This window comes from Oncorhynchus nerka, unplaced genomic scaffold (assembly GCF_034236695.1).
Source record: "Oncorhynchus nerka isolate Pitt River unplaced genomic scaffold, Oner_Uvic_2.0 unplaced_scaffold_972, whole genome shotgun sequence".
In the NCBI taxonomy this organism is placed as follows: Eukaryota; Metazoa; Chordata; class Actinopteri; order Salmoniformes; family Salmonidae; genus Oncorhynchus; species Oncorhynchus nerka.
Window position 1 is genome coordinate 100,658 of NW_027040347.1, and position 17,688 is coordinate 118,345.

General features: G+C 49.1%; 1 protein-coding gene across 1 annotated transcript in view; it reads left to right on the forward strand.

The window, feature by feature from the left end:
- The window catches only part of LOC135570625 (E3 ubiquitin-protein ligase MARCHF7-like), a 31,725-nt gene extending 15,215 nt beyond the window's left edge, over window positions 1-16,510 (forward strand). Inside the window, exons 4-7 of the mRNA XM_065016573.1 lie at window positions 7,071-7,838; window positions 8,600-8,668; window positions 8,903-9,014; window positions 16,316-16,510. Of these exons, the coding sequence (XP_064872645.1) occupies window positions 7,071-7,838; window positions 8,600-8,668; window positions 8,903-9,014; window positions 16,316-16,510 (1,144 nt within the window). The remainder of the gene's footprint in view (window positions 1-7,070; window positions 7,839-8,599; window positions 8,669-8,902; window positions 9,015-16,315) is intronic.
- Window positions 16,511-17,688: the final 1,178 nt, after the last annotated feature.

A 17,688-nucleotide genomic window follows, 5' to 3' on the forward strand; every position in this document is an offset into this window, starting at 1 on the left:
GAACACGGACCCTACATACACAACATATCTTCTCTGTGTTTACTAAGGAGTTACAGTCACATGTTAAGGTTAGAAGAACACGGACCCTACATACACAACATATCTTCTCTGTGTTTACTAAGGAGTTACAGTCACATGTTAACAACAGGACCCTACATACACAACATATCTTCTCTGTGTTTACTAAGGAGCGTAGTTACAGTCACATGTTAAGGTTAGAAGAACACGGACCCTACATACACAACATATCTTCTCTGTGTTTACTAAGGAGTTACAGTCACATGTTAAGGTTAGAAGAACACGGACTCTACATACACAACATATCTTCTCTGTGTTTTACTAAGGAGTTACAGTCACATGTTAAGGTTAGACACCCTATATACACAACATATCTTCTCTGTGTTTACTGAGTTACAGTCACATGTTAAGGTTAGAAGAACACCCCTACATACATATCTTCCTGTGTTTAACAGTCACATGTTAGGTTAGAAAACACGGACCCTACATACACAACATATCTTCTCTGTGTTTACTAAGGAGTTACAGTCACATGTTAAGGTTAGAAGAACACGGACCCTACCCAACATATCTTCTCTGTGTTTACTAAGGAGTTACAGTCACATGTTAAGGTTAGAAGAACACGGACCCTACATACACAACATATCTTCTCTGTGTTTACTAAGGAGTTACAGTCACATGTTAAGGTTAGAAGAACACGGACCCTATATACACAACATATCTTCTGTGTTTACTAAGGAGTTACAGTCACATGTTAAGGTTAGAAGAACACGGACCCTACATACACAACATATCTTCTCTGTGTTTACTAAGGAGTTACAGTCACATGTTAAGGTTAGAAGAACACGGACCCTACATACACAACATATCTTCTGTGTTTACTAAGGAGTTACAGTCACATGTTAAGGTTGAAGAACACGGACCCTATATACACAACATATCTTCTCTGTGTTTACAAGGAGTTACAGTCACATGTTAGACACGGACCCTACACACAACATATCTTCTGAAGGAGTTACAGTCACATGTTAAGGTTAGAAGAACACGGACCCTTATACCAACATATCTTCTCTGTGTTTACAAGGAGTTACAGTCACATGTTAAGGTTAGAAGAACACGGACCCTTACACAACATATCTTCTCTGTGTTTACTAAGGAGTTACAGTCACATGTTAAGGTTAGAAGAACAGGACCCTACATACACAACTCTATTACAGTCAAAAGAAGAACACGGACCCTACATACACAACATATCTTCTCTGTGTTTACTAAGGAGTTACAGTCACATGTTAAGAGATTTGGGCTGTATGGAGCAAATATTTCAAGAGTCTGAATTAAGTATACCATTTAGATTAAGCCACGGAAACAACAGAAACAAACAAAAAGCCCATAAATGACAGGGTAAGACCCGTTATGTCAGGAACTCTGACCAGACACCTTCACATCTTCACTGTCCTCTGATATCTGCACCTTCTCATCCCAACAAACTGTAGGACAAAAGGTTAATGATTTAGTCCCACAATAAGATCCCAATGACAGGGTAAGACCCGTACGATATGTCAGGAACCAGACACCTTCTCATCCCAACACACTGTAGGACAAAAGGTTAATCCCGTCGTAATCTTTTCTCTCCCGCTAATAGCTCTGCAGAATAGTCATTGAAGATAGATATGCGTTTGTCTTTGTAGAATAGCTCTCCCTTGGTTCTCGACAGCTGCATTATATCCTGTTTCTTTGAGAAGGTGTGCGATGATAGTGCTGGGTCTCTGTGTGTTTCACTCCAGGCCTGCTGGGGGCTGCAGGTGCAGTTCTATGGGTCTCTGTGTGTTTCACTCCAGGCCTGCTGGGGGCTGCAGGTGCAGTTCTATGGGTCTCTGTGTGTTTCACTCCAGGCCTGCTGGGGGCTGCAGGTGCAGTTCTATGGGTCTCTGTGTGTTTCACTCCAGGCCTGCTGGGGGCTGCAGGTGCAGTTCTATGGGCCTCTGTGTGTCCTTCGCTTCAGGCCTGCTGGGGGCTGCAGGTGCAGTTCTATGGGCCTCTGTGTGTCCTTCGCTCTGGGCAGGCCTGTGGGCCTCTGGGGCTCTGCTGCAGGTGCAGTTCTATGGGCCTCTGTGTGTTTCACTCAAGGCCTGCTGGGGGCTGCAGGTGCAGTTCTGTGGGTCTCTGTGTGTTTGGGCAGCAGGTGCCAGGCCTGCTGGGGGCTGCAGGTGCAGTTCTATGGGTCTCTGTGTGTTTCACTCCAGGCCTGCTGGGGGCTGCAGGTGCAGTTCTATGGGCCTCTGTGTGTTTCACTCCAGGCCTGCTGGGGGCTGCAGGTGCAGTTCTATGGGTCTCTGTGTGTTTCACTCCAGGCCTGCTGGGGGCTGCAGGTGCAGTTCTATGGGTCTCTGTGTGTTTCACTCCAGGCCTGCTGGGGGCTGCAGGTGCGGTTCTATGGGTCTCTGTGTGTTTCACTCCAGGCCTGCTGGGGGCAGCAGGTGCAGTTCTATGGGCCTCTATGTGTCCTTCACTCCAGGCCTGCTGGGGGCTGCAGGTGCAGTTCTATGGGTCTCTGTGTGTTTCACTCCAGGCCTGCTGGGGGCTGCAGGTGCAGTTCTATGGGTCTCTGTGTGTTTCACTCCAGTCCTGCTGGGGGCAGCAGGTGCAGTTCTATGGGTCTCTGTGTGTTTCACTCCAGTCCTGCTGGGGGCTGCAGGTGCAGTTCTATGGGTCTCTGTGTGTTTCACTCCAGTCCTGCTGGGGGCTGCAGGTGCAGTTCTATGGGCCTCTATGTGTCCTTCACTTCAGGCCTGCTGGGGGCTGCAGGTGCAGTTCTATGGGTCTCTGTGTGTTTCACTCCAGGCCTGCTGGGGGCTGCAGGTGCAGTTCTATGGGTCTCTGTGTGTTTCACTCCAGGCCTGCTGGGGGCTGCAGGTGCAGTTCTATGGGTCTCTGTGTGTTTCACTCCAGGCCTGCTGGGGGCTGCAGGTGCAGTTCTATGGGTCTCTGTGTGTTTCACTCCAGGCCTGCTGGGGGCTGCAGGTGCGGTTTTGTGGGCCTCTGTGTGTTTCACTCCAGGCCTGCTGGGGGCTGCAGGTGCAGTTCTATGGGTCTCTGTGTGTTTCACTCCAGGCCTGCTGGGGGCTGCAGGTGCAGTTCTATGGGTCTCTGTGTGTTTCACTCCAGGCCTGCTGGGGGCTGCAGGTGCGGTTCTGTGGGCCTCTGTGTGTCCTTCGCTCTGGGCTGCAGGTGCAGTTCTGTGGGCCTCTGTGTGTCCTTCGCTCTGGGCTGCAGGTGCAGTTCTGTGGGCCTCTGTGTGTCCTTCGCTCTGGGCTGCAGGTGCGGTTCTGTGGGCCTCTGTGTGTCCTTCGCTCTGGGCAGCAGGTGCGGTTCTGTGGGCCTCTGTGTGTCCTTCGCTCTGGGCAGCAGGTGCGGTTCTGTGGGCCTCTGTGTGTCCTTCGCTCTGGGCTGCAGGTGCGGTTCTGTGGGCCTCTGTGTGTCCTTCGCTCTGGGCTGCAGGTGCAGTTCTGTGGGCCTCTGTGTGTCCTTCGCTCTGGGCAGCAGGTGCGGTTCTGTGGGCCTCTGTGTGTCCTTCGCTCTGGGCTGCAGGTGCAGTTCTGTGGGCCTCTGTGTGTCCTTCGCTCTGGGCTGCAGGTGCAGTTCTGTGGGCCTCTGTGTGTCCTTCGCTCTGGGCTGCAGGTGCAGTTCTGTGGGCCTCTGTGTCCTTCACTCTGGGCTGCAGGTGCGGTTCTGTGGGCCTCTGTGTGTCCTTCGCTCTGGGCTGCAGGTGCAGTTCTGTGGGCCCTCTCTATGACCAAAAGTTTAGCAGTATCGAGTCACTCAGCATCTTGTCCACAAATGTAGACAGTTTCTGCCCCCTTTCTGCATTGATTACGACCCCCAGAATTCTTATATTATTATGAGCTGGTTGATTCCTCTAGCTGGCCCATCAGGTAGCTAACAGCCTGGTCTGACCCATCAGGTAGCTAACAGCCTGGTCTGGTTCCTCTAGCTGGCCCATCAGGTAGCTAACAGCCTGGTCTGGTTGATTCCTCTAGCTGGCCCATCAGGTAGCTAACAGCCTGGTCTGGTTGATTCCTCTAGCTGACCCATCAGGTAGCTAACAGCCTGGTCTGGTCGATTCCTCTAGCTGGCCCATCAGGTAGCTAACAGCCTGGTCTGGTCGATTCCTCTAGCTGGCCCATCAGGTAGCTAACAGCCTGGTCTGGTCGACCTCTAGCTGGCTGGAAGCTAACAGCCTGGTCTGGTTGATTTCTCTAGCTGACCCATCAGGTAGCTAACAGCCTGGTCTGGTCGATTCCTCTAGCTGGCCCATCAGGTAGCTAACAGCCTGGTCTGGTTGATTCCTCTAGCTGGCCCATCTAGCTGCCTGGTCCCATCAGGTAGCTAACAGCCTGGTCTGGTCGATTCCTCTAGCTGGCCCATCAGGAAGCTAACAGCCTGGTCTGGTTGATTTCTCTAGCTGGCCCATCAGGTAGCTGACAGCCTGGTCATCAGGGCCCATCAGGTAGCTAACAGCCTGGTCTGGTCGATTCCTCTAGCTGGCCCATCAGGTAGCTAACAGCCTGGTCTGGTTGATTCCTCTAGCTGGCCCATCAGGTAGCTAACAGCCTGGTCTGGTTGATTCCTCTAGCTGGCCCATCAGGTAGCTAACAGCCTGGTCTGGTTGATTCCTCTAGCTGGCCCATCAGGTAGCTAACAGCCTGGTCTGGTTGATTCCTCTAGCTGGCCCATCAGGTAGCTAACAGCCTGGTCTGGCCTCTAGCTGGCCCATCAGGTAGCTAACAGCCTGGTCTGGTTGATTCCTCTAGCTGGCCCATCAGGTAGCTAACAGCCTGGTCTGCTGGCCCATCAGGTAGCTAACAGCCTGGTCTGGTTGATTCCTCTAGCTGGCCCATCAGGTAGCTAACAGCCTGGTCTGGTTGATTCCTCTAGCTGGCCCATCAGGTAGCTAACAGCCTGGTCTGGTTGATTCCTCTAGCTGGCCCATCAGGTAGCTAACAGCCTGGTCTGGTTGATTCCTCTAGCTGGCCCATCAGGTAGCTAACAGCCTGGTCTGGTTGATTCCTCTAGCTGGCCCATCAGGTAGCTAACAGCCTGGTCTGGTTGATTCCTCTAGCTGGCCCATCAGGTAGCTAACAGCCTGATCTGGTTGATTCCTCTAGCTGGCCCATCAGGTAGCTAACAGCCTGGTCTGGTTGATTCCTCTAGCTGGCCCATCAGGTAGCTAACAGCCTGGTCTGGTCGATTCCTCTAGCTGACCCATCAGGTAGCTAACAGCCTGGTCTGGTCGATCAGGGCCCATCAGGAAGCTAACAGCCTGGTCTGGTTGATTTCTCTAGCTGGCCCATCAGGTAGCTGACAGCCCATCAGGGCCCATCAGGTAGCTAACAGCCTGGTCTGGTCGATTCCTCTAGCTGGCCCATCAGGTAGCTAACAGCCTGGTCTGGTTGATTCCTCTAGCTGGCCCATCAGGTAGCTAACAGCCTGGTCTGGTTGATTCCTCTAGCTGGCCCATCAGGTAGCTAACAGCCTGGTCTGGTTGATTCCTCTAGCTGGCCCATCAGGTAGCTAACAGCATGGTCTGGTTGATTCCTCTAGCTGGCCCATCAGGTGGCTAACAGCCTCATTCCTCTAGCTGGCCCATCAGGAGGCTAACAGCCTGGTCTGGTTGATTCCTCTAGCTGGCCCATCAGGTAGCTAACAGCCTGGTCTGGTTGATTCCTCTAGCTGGCCCATCAGGTAGCTAACAGCCTGGTCTGGTTGATTCCTCTAGCTGGCCCATCAGGTAGCTAACAGCCTGGTCTGGTTGATTCCTCTAGCTGGCCCATCAGGTAGCTAACAGCCTGGTCTGGTTGATTCCTCTAGCTGGCCCATCAGGTAGCTAACAGCCTGGTCTGGTTGATTCCTCTAGCTGGCCCATCAGGTAGCTAACAGCCTGGTCTGGTTGATTCCTCTAGCTGGCCCATCAGGTAGCTAACAGCCTGGTCTGGTTGATTCCTCTAGCTGGCCCATCAGGTAGCTAACAGCCTGGTCTGGTTGATTCCTCTAGCTGGCCCATCAGGTAGCTAACAGCCTGGTCTGGTCGATTCCTCTAGCTGGCCCATCAGGTAGCTAACAGCCTGGTCTGGTTGATTCCTCTAGCTGGCCCATCAGGTAGCTAACAGCCTGGTCTGGTTGATTCCTCTAGCTGGCCCATCAGGTAGCTAACAGCCTGGTCTGGTTGATTCCTCTAGCTGGCCCATCAGGTAGCTAACAGCCTGGTCTGGTTGATTCCTCTAGCTGGCCCATCAGGTAGCTAACAGCCTGGTCTGGTCGATTCCTCTAGCTGGCCCATCAGGTAGCTAACAGCCTGGTCTGGTTGATTCCTCTAGCTGGCCCATCAGGAAGCTAACAGCCTGGTCTATTTCTCTACTGGCCCATCAGGTAGCTGACAGCCTGGTCTGGTTGATTCCTCTAGCTGGCCCATCAGGTAGCTAACAGCCTGGTCTGGTCGATTCCTCTAGCTGGCCCATCAGGTAGCTAACAGCCTGGTCTGGTTGATTCCTCTAGCTGGCCCATCAGGTAGCTAACAGCCTGGTCTGGTTGATTCCTCTAGCTGGCCCATCAGGTAGCTAACAGCCTGGTCTGGTTGATTCCTCTAGCTGGCCCATCAGGTAGCTAACAGCATGGTCTGGTTGATTCCTCTACCAGGTATAGTGTTACCCAGGGATAGTGTTACCCAGGGATACTGTTACCCAGGGATACTGTTACCCAGGTATAGTGTTACCCAGGGATACTGCTACCCAGGGATAGTGTTACCCAGGGATACTGCTACCCAGGTATAGTGTTACCCAGGGATAGTGTTACCCAGGGATAGTGTTACCCAGGGATACTGTTACCCAGTGATAGTGTTACCCAGGGATAGTGTTACCCAGGGATACTGTTACCCAGGGATACTGTTACCCAGGGATACAGTTTCCCTCACACTGTCTTTTCATCTCTCCATCTCTCTCCCTGTGTCTCCCTGTGTCTCTCTTTGTGTGTGTGTGTGTGTGTGTGTGTGTGTATAGGCCGGTGCCGCTGGGTCGTGTAGAGGAAGGTTGTGACACAGCAGTGATGAAGCTGAGCGGCGCGGTATTAGGCTCCTCTCAGACCACGTTAGGCTCCTCCCAGCAGGGCCAAACCAGGAAGAAGAAGAAACCAAACAGGAAGAGAGACTCCTGCTCCGCCCCCGATGCCCCAGCGACTGCACAAGATGACCCGGTCCAACACAGTGACGACCGCAGTGACCGCAGCTCTGACCGCATCGGAGAGAGGGGGGAGAGGAGGAGGGAGAGGAGGAGGGAGAGGAGAGGGGAACACCCCCGCCACCGTAGCGCCGCCCCTCCTGAATCTGATTCGTCGTCTGACGGGGAGGCGGGGCGGGAGGCCAGAAGCTGGAGCAGGGAGAAAGCCAAGAGGGGACGACGCCGCAGTGGGAGTAGCAGGGAGAGGGGAGAGGGGATGGAGCTGCAGTCTGTAGGGTCTGGTGAGGGGAAGGAGAACCAAGAGAAAGTGGTTCCACTGGAGAACGGTTCCGGAGTGAAGAACCGGCGATCAGGAGGAGGAGGGGAGGAGAGCAGACGGAGCTCCCAGCGCAGGGAGGAGGCGGGGTCTAAGTTCCGTAGCCCCGGCGGTAGCTCATCATTGGCTGAGGATGGAGAGAGGGAGGGACAGATCACTAAGAATTACCAGGAGACCGGGTCAGTGGGTGGAGACATGTCCGCGCCGTCACCACGGAGATATGGGGGCTGCAACGCCCCCGAAGGCTGCTCCGATGACGAGCCAGAGGTCTGCAGGTAGGTGTGTGTGTGTCTCTGTGTGTGTGTGTTCATCTCTGTGTGTGTGTGTGTTCACGTGTGTGTGTTCATCTGTGTGTGTGTGTTCGTGTTTGTGTGTGTGTGTGTGTGTGTCTCTGTGTGTGTGTGTCTCTGTGTGTGTGTCTCTGTGTGTGTGTGTCTCTGTGTGTGTGTGTTCATCTCTGTGTGTGTGTGTCTCTGTGTGTGTGTGTTCATCTCTGTGTGTGTGTGTGTTCACGTGTGTGTGTTCATCTGTGTGTGTGTGTGTGTGTTCATCTCTGTGTGTGTTTGTGTGTGTGTGTGTGTTCACGTGTGTGTGTGTTCACGTGTGTGTGTTCATCTGTGTGTGTGTGTGTTCATCTCTGTGTGTGTTTGTGTGTGTTCTTCTCTGTGTGTGTGTGTCTCTGTGTGTGTGTGTTCATCTCTCTGTGTGTGTGTGTTCACGTGTGTGTGTTCATCTGTGTGTGTGTGTTCACGTGTGTGTGTTCATCTGTGTGTGTGTGTGTGTGTTCATCTCTGTGTGTGTTTGTGTGTGTGTGTGTGTCACGTGTGTGTGTGTTCATCTGTGTGTGTGTGTGTTCATCTCTGTGTGTGTTTGTGTGTGTTCTTCTCTGTGTGTGTGTATTAATGTGTGTGTGTGTTCATCTGTGTGTGTGTGTGTTCACGTATGTGTGTTCATCTCTGTGTGTGTGTGTGTGTGTGTGTGTGTGTGTGTGTGTGTGTGTGTGTGTGTGTGTGTGTGTGTGTGTGTGTGTGTGTAGGATCTGCCACTGTGAAGGAGATGAGGAGTGTGTGTTGATAACCCCGTGCCGCTGTACCGGCAGCATGAGGTGTGTTCACCAGGACTGTGTGTGTGTGTGTGTGTGTGTGTGTGTGTAGGATCTGCCACTGTGAAGGAGATGAGGAGTGTGTGTTGATAACCCCGTGCCGCTGTACCGGCAGCATGAGGTGTGTTCACCAGACTGTGTGTGTGTGTGTGTGTGTGTGTGTGTGTGTGTGTGTGTGTGGATCTGCCACTGTGAAGGAGATGAGGAGTCTGATAACCACTGTGAAGGCAGCATGAGGTGTGTTCACCAGGACTGTCTCAACCAGTGGATCAAGTCATCAGACACACACTGCTGTGAGCTGTGCCAATACAACTTCATCATGGAGACTCACCTTAAACCTCTACGTAAGGTACAGTGATAACACACCTGACCTGTATATATACCTCAACACATCTAACCTCTATACACCTCAACACACCTGACCTCTATACACCTCAACACATCTGACCTCAACACATCTGACTTCTATACACAACACACCTGACCTCTATACACCTCAACACACCTGGTCAACACATCTGACCTCTATACACCTCAACACACCAACGCATCTGGACACCTGACTCAACACATCTGGATCAAGTCACACATCTGACCTCTATACACCTCAACACATCTGACCTCAACACACCTGACCTGTATGAGCTCTGACCAATACAACCTCTATTCATCATGGACCTCTATACACCTCAACACATCTGAAACCATCTACCTAAGGTACAGTGACCCTCAACACACCTGACCTGTATATCAACACATCTGACCACCTCAACACACCTCTATACACCTCAACACATCTGACCTCTATACACCTCAACACACTGACCACCTGACACATCTGACCTCTATACACCTCAACACATCTGACCTCAACACATCTGACCTCAACACATCTATACACCTCAACACATCTGACACCTCAACACATCTGACCTCTATACACCTCAACACATCTGACCACTATACACCTATACACCTCAACACATCTAACTCACACCTGACCTCAACACATCTGACCTCTATACACCTGATCTGAACACATCTAACCTCTATACACCTCAACACATCTGACCTCAACACATCTGACCTCTATACACCTCAACACACCTGACCTCAACACATCTGACCTCTATACACCTCAACATCACCTGACCTCAACACATCTAACCTCTATACACCTCAACACATCTGACCTCTATACACCTCTACACATCTGACCTCAACACATCTAACACATCTGATACACACCTCAACACATCTGACCTCTATACACCTCAACACATCTGACCTCTATACACCTCTACACTGACAACACATCTGACCTCATACACATCTGACCTCTCTACACATCTGACCTCTACACATCTGACCTCAACACATCTGACCTCAACACATCTTACAACACATCTGACCAGGCCAGAACATCTATACACCTCAACACATCTGACCAGATCTATACACCCAGACTCAACACATCTGACCTCAACACCTCTGAGAGGAATGGAAGATTCAACACATCTGACTTTTAGTGAGTTTGGTACACATCAGTGGATAGAGAGCCGTTTATTATGTTCAACATACAACAGGAACACCTAGTTTAGTTGGAATAGGGTCCAGTATGCAGCATTTAGAGGCTGATTATTTTCCATTGTGTCAAGAGATATACACCTCTAACACATCTGACCTCTACACACTGACCTCAACACATCTGACCTCTAACCGCTACACCTCAACACATCTGACCTCAGCCTCTGACTATACACCTCAACACATCTGACCTCTCTGATACACATCTGACCTCTATACACCTCAACACATCTGACCTCTATACACCTCAACACATCTGACCTCAACACATCTGACCTCAACACATCTGACCTATACACCTCAACACATCTGACCTAACTCTATAACACATCTAACCTCAACACATCTGACCTCTATACACCTCAACACATCTGACCTCTACTCACACCTCAACACATCTGACCTCTACTACACCTCAACACACCTCAACACATCTAACCTCTATACACCATCTGACAACACATCTGACCTCAACACATCTGACCTCTAACACATCTGACCTCAACACATCTGACCTCTACACACACCTCAACACATCTGACCTCTACTCACACCTCAACACATCTGACCTCTATATACACATCTAACCTCTACACATCTGACCTCTACACACACCTCAACACATCTGACCTCTATCTCTGACCTCACATACACACACATCTAATCTATACACACACCTCTACACATCTGACCTCAACACATCTGACCTCTATACACCTCAACACATCTGACCTCAACACATCTGACCTCTATACACCTCTACACATCTGACCTCAACATCTGACCTCTACACATCTGACCTCAACACATCTGACCTCTATACACACATCTAACCTCTACACACATCTGACCTCAACACATCTGACCTCTATACACCTTTATTCTGACCTCAACACATCTGACCTCACACCTCAACACATCTAACCTCTATACACCTCTAGCATCTGACCTCTATACAAACATCTGACCTCTATACACCTCAACACATCTGACACTATACACCAACAACACATCTGAACCTCTATACACCTCAACACAACACTGACCTCTATACACCTCAACACATCTAACCTCTATACACCTCAACATCATCTGACACCTCAACACATCTGACCTCTATACACACATCTGACCTCTACACATCTGACCACACATCTAACCTCTATATCAACACATCTAACCTCTACTCAACACATCTGACCTCTCACCTCACACATCTGACCTCTATACACTAACCTCTAACCTCACACATCTCTGACCTCAACACATCTGACCTCTACACACCTCTGAACACATCTGACCTACACCTCAACACATCTGACCTCTATACACCTCAACACATCTGACCACTATACACCTCAACACATCTAACCTCTACACACACCTCAACACATCTGACCTCTATACACCAACACATCTGACCTCAACACATCTGACCTCTATACACTACACATCTGACCTCAACACATCTGACCTCTATACACCTCATACATCTGACCTCAACACATCTGACCTCTATACACCTCAACACATCTAACCTCTACACATCTGACCTCAACACATCTGACAACATCATCTGACCTCTATACACCTCAACACATCTGACCTCTATACACCTCAACACATCTGACCTCTATACACCTCAACACATCTGACCTCTATACACCTCAACGCATCTGACCTCTATACACCTCTACACATCTGACCTCTATACACCTCAACACATCTGATCTGACCTCAACACATCTGACCTCTATACACCTCAACACATCTGACCTCTATACACCTCAACACATCTAACCTCTATACACCTCAACACATCTAACCTCTATACACCTCAACGCATCTGACCTCTATACACCTCAACATCTAACCTCTATACACCTCAACACATCTGACCTCTATACACCTCAACACATCTGACCTCTATACACCTCAACACATCTGACCTCATCCGACCTCTATACAACCTAACCTATATACACCTCAACACATCTGACCTCTACACATCTGACCTCTATATACCTCAACACATCTGACCTCAACACATCTGACCTCTATACACCTCAACACATCTGACCTCTATACACCTCAACACATCTAACCTCAACAAATCAAATCAAATTTATTTATATAGCCCTTCGTACATCAGCTGATATCTCAAAGTGCTGTACAGAAACCCAGCCTAAAACCCCAAACAGCAAGCAATGCAGGTGTAGAAGCACGGTGGCTAGGAAAAACTCCCTAGAAAGGCCAAAACCTAGGAAGAAACCTAGAGAGGAACCAGGCTATGTGGGGTGGCCAGTCCTCTTCTGGCTGTGCCGGGTGGAGATTATAACAGAACATGACCAAGATGTTCAAATGTTCATAAATGACCAGCATGGTCGAATAATAATAAGGCAGAACAGTTGAAACTGGAGCAGCAGCACAGTCAGGTGGACTGGGGACAGCAAGGAGTCATCATGTCAGGTAGTCCTGGGGCACGGTCCTAGGGCTCAGGTCCTCCGAGAGAGAGAAAGAAAGAGAGAAGGAGAGAATTAGAGAACGCACACTTAGATTCACACAGGACACCGAATAGGACAGGAGAAGTACTCCAGATATAACAAACTGACCCTAGCCCCCCGACACATAAACTACTGCAGCATAAATACTGGAGGCTGAGACAGGAGGGGTCAGGAGACACTGTGGCCCCATCCGAGGACACCCCCGGACAGGGCCAAACAGGAAGGATATAACCCCACCCACTTTGCCAAAGCACAGCCCCCACACCACTAGAGGGATATCTTCAACCACCAACTTACCATCCTGAGACAAGGCCGAGTATAGCCCACAAAGATCTCCGCCACGGCACAACCCAAGGGGGGGGCGCCAACCCAGACAGGCTGACCACAACAGTGAATCAACCCACCCAGGTGACGCACCCCCCAGGGACGGCATGAGAGAGCCAGACCCAGTAAGCCAGTGACTCAGCCCCCGTAACAGGGTTAGAGGCAGAGAATCCCAGTGGAAAGAGGGGAACCGGCCAGGCAGAGACAGCAAGGGCGGTTCGTTGCTCCAGATCCTTTCCGTTCACCTTCCCACTCCTGGGCTAGACTACACTCAATCATATGACCCACTGAAGAGATGAGTCTTCAGTAAAGACTTAAAGGTTGAGACCGAGTTTGCGTCTCTGACATGGGTAGGCAGACCGTTCCATAAAAATGGAGCTCTATAGGAGAAAGCCCTGCCTCCAGCTGTTTGCTTAGAAATTCTAGGGACAATTAGGAGGCCTGCGTCTTGTGACCGTAGCGTACGTGTAGGTATGTACGGCAGGACCAAATCAGAGAGATAGGTAGGAGCAAGCCCATGTAATGCTTTGTAGGTTAGCAGTAAAACCTTGAAATCAGCCCTTGCTTTGACAGGAAGCCAGTGTAGAGAGGCTAGCACTGGAGTAATATGATCAATTTTTTTGGTTCTAGTCAGGATTCTAGCAGCCGTATTTAGCACTAACTGAAGTTTATTTAGTGCTTTATCCGGGTAGCCGGAAAATAGAGCATTGCAGTAGTCTAACCTAGAAGTGACAAAAGCATGGATTAATTTTTCTGCATCATTTTTGGACGGAAAGTTTCTGATTTTTGCAATGTTACGTAGATGGAAAAAAGCTGTCCTCGAAATGGTCTTGATATGTTCTTCAAAAGAGAGATCAGGGTCCAGAGTAACGCCGAGGTCCTTCACAGTTTTATTTGAGACGACTGTACAACCATTAAGATTAATTGTCAGATTCAACAGAAGATCTCTTTGTTTCTTGGGACCTAGAACAAGCATCTCTGTTTTGTCCGAGTTTAATAGTAGAAAGTTTGCAGCCATCCACTTCCTTATGTCTGAAACACATGCTTCTAGCGAGGGCAATTTTGGGGCTTCACCATGTTTCATTGAAATGTACAGCTGTGTGTCATCCGCATAGCAGTGAAAGTTTACATTATGTTTTCGAATAACATCCCCAAGAGGTAAAATATATAGTGAAAACAATAGTGGTCCTAAAACAGAACCTTGAGGAACACCGAAATTTACAGTTGATTTGTCAGAGGACAAACCATTCACAGAGACAAACTGATATCTTTCCGACAGATAAGATCTAAACCAGGCCAGAACATGTCCGTGTAGACCAATTTGGGCTTCCAATCTCTCCAAAAGAATGTGGTGATCGATGGTATCAAAAGCAGCACAGATGCAGAGCAGATCGGTCCGATGCCATTAAAATGTCATTTACCACCTTCACAAGTGCCGTCTCAGTGCTATGATGGGGTCTAAAACCAGACTGAAGCATTTCGTATACATTGTTTGTCTTCAGGAAGGCAGTGAGTTGCTGCGCAACAGCCTTCGCTAAAAATTTTGAGAGGAATGGAAGATTCGATATAGGCCGATAGTTTTTTATATTTTCTGGGTCAAGGTTTGGCTTTTTCAAGAGAGGCTTTATTACTGCCACTTTTAGTGAGTTTGGTACACATCCAGTGGATAGAGAGCCGTTTATTATGTTCAACATAGGAGGGCCAAGCACAGGAAGCAGCTCTTTCAGTAGTTTAGTTGGAATAGGGTCCAGTATGCAGCTTGAAGGTTTAGAGGCCATGATTATTTTCATCATTGTGTCAAGAGATATAGTACTAAAAGACACATCTAACACATCTAACCTCTACACATCTGACCTCAACACATCTGACCTCAACACATCTAACCGCTATACACCTCAACACATCTGACCTCAACACATCTGACCTCTATACACCTCAACACATCTGACCTCTACACATCTGACCTCAACACATCTGACCTCTATACACCTCAACACATCTGACCTCTACACATCTAACCTCTATACACCTCAACACATCTGACCTCAACACATCTGACACATCTGACCTCAACACATCTGACCTCTACACATCTGACCTCTGACCTCTACACATCTAACCTCTACTCACACCTCAACACATCTAACCTCTACTCAAACCTCAACACATCTGACCTCTACTCACACCTCAACACATCTGACCTCTACTCACACCCACAACACATCTGACCTCTACACACCTCAACACATCTGACCTCTACTCACACCTCAACACATCTAACCTCTACTCAAACCTCAACACATCTGACCTCTACTCACACCTCAACACATCTAACCTCTACTCAAACCTCAACACATCTAACCTCTACACAAACCTCAACACATCTGACCTCTACACACACCACAACACATCTGACAACACATCTGACCTCTACACACACTCAACACATCTGACCTCTACTCACACCTCAACACATCTGACCTCTACACATCTAAACTCAACACATCTAACCTCTACACACACCTCAACACATCTGACCTCTACACACTCTACACACATCTGACCTCTACACACACCTCAACACATCTGACCTCTACACAAAACTCACACACATTAACCTCTACACAAACCTCAACACATCTGACCTCTACACACACCTCAACACATCTGACCTCAACAAATCTAACTCTACACACATCTGACCTCTACACACACCTCAACACATCTGACCTCAACAAATCTAACCTCTACACACATCTGACCTCTACTCACACCTCAACACATCTGACCTCTACTCACACCTCAACACATCTAACCTCTACACAAACCTCAACACATTAACCTCTACTCAAACCTCAACAAATCTGACCTCTACACATCTAAACTCTACACACATCTAATCTCTACACACACCTCAACACATCTGACCTCTACACATCTAAACTCTACACACATTTGACCTCTACACACACCTCAACACATCTGACCTCTAAACTCTACACACATCTGACCTCTACTCACACCTCAACACATCTAACCTCTACACAAACCTCAACACATTAACCTCTACTCAAACCTCAACACATCTGACCTCTACACACACCTCAACACATCTGACCTCTACACATCTAAACTCTACACACATCTAATCTCTACTCAAACCTCAACACATTAACCTCTACTCAAACCTCAACACATCTGTGACACACTCTTTCTCAACTTTTCTCTCCCTCAGTGGGAGAAGCTCCAGATGTCGACCAATGAGAGGAGGAAGATCTTATGCTCCCTGATGTTCCACCTGGTGGCCATTGGTTGTGTTCTCTGGTCCGTATACGTCCTCGTCAACAGAACCCTCCACGAGATCAACCTGGGACGCAACACCGGTCAGCACCTCCACCCTGACCTTAACCCAACCTCTATTCAACCCTGACCTAACCTCTGTTCAACCACAACCCTGACCCAACCTCTATACAACCCTGACCTAACCTCTGTACAACCACAACCCTGACCCAACCTCTATACAACCCTGACCTAACCTCTGTACAACCACAACCACAACCCTGACCCAACCTCTATACAACCCTGACCTAACCTCTGTTCAACCACAACCCTGACCCAACCTCTATACAACCCTGACCTAACCTCTGTACAACCACAACCACAACCCTGACCTAACCTCTGTACAACCCTGACCTAACCTCTGTACAACCACAACCCTGACCTAACCTCTGTACAACCACAACCCTGACCTAACCTCTGTACAACCACAACCCTGACCCAACCTCTATACAACCACAACCCTGACCCAACCTCTATACAACCCTGACCTAACCTCTGTACAACCACAACCCTGACCCAACCTCTATACAACCCTGACCTAACCTCTGTACAACCACAACCCTGACCCAACCTCTATACAACCCTGACCTAACCTCTGTTCAACCACAACCCTGACCCAACCTCTATACAACCCTGACCTAACCTCTGTTCAACCACAACCCTGACCAAACCTCTATACAACCCTGACCTAACCTCTGTACAACCACAACCCTGACCTAACCTCTGTACAACCCTGACCTAACCTCTGTACAACCACAACCCTGACCTAACCTCTGTACAACCACAACCCTGACCCAACCTCTATACAACCTTGACCTAACCTCTGTACAACCACAACCCTGACCCAACCTCTATACAACCTTGACCTAACCTCTGTACAACCACAACCCTGACCTAACCTCTGTACAACCACAACCACAACCTAACCTCTGTTCAACCACAACCCTGACCTAACCTCTGTACAACCACAACCACAACCCTGACCTAACCTCTGTACAACCACAACCCTGACCTAACCTCTGTACAACCACAACCACAACCCTGACCCAACCTCTATACAACCCTGACCTAACCTCTGTACAACCACAACCCTGACCTAACCTCTATACAACCACAACCCTGACCTAACCTCTGTACAACCACAACCCTGACCTAACCTCTGTACAACCCCCAACCCTGACCTAACCTCTGTACTATACAACCACAACCAACTTCAACCCAACCCTGGACCCAACCTCTGTACAACCCTGACCTAACCTCTGTACAACC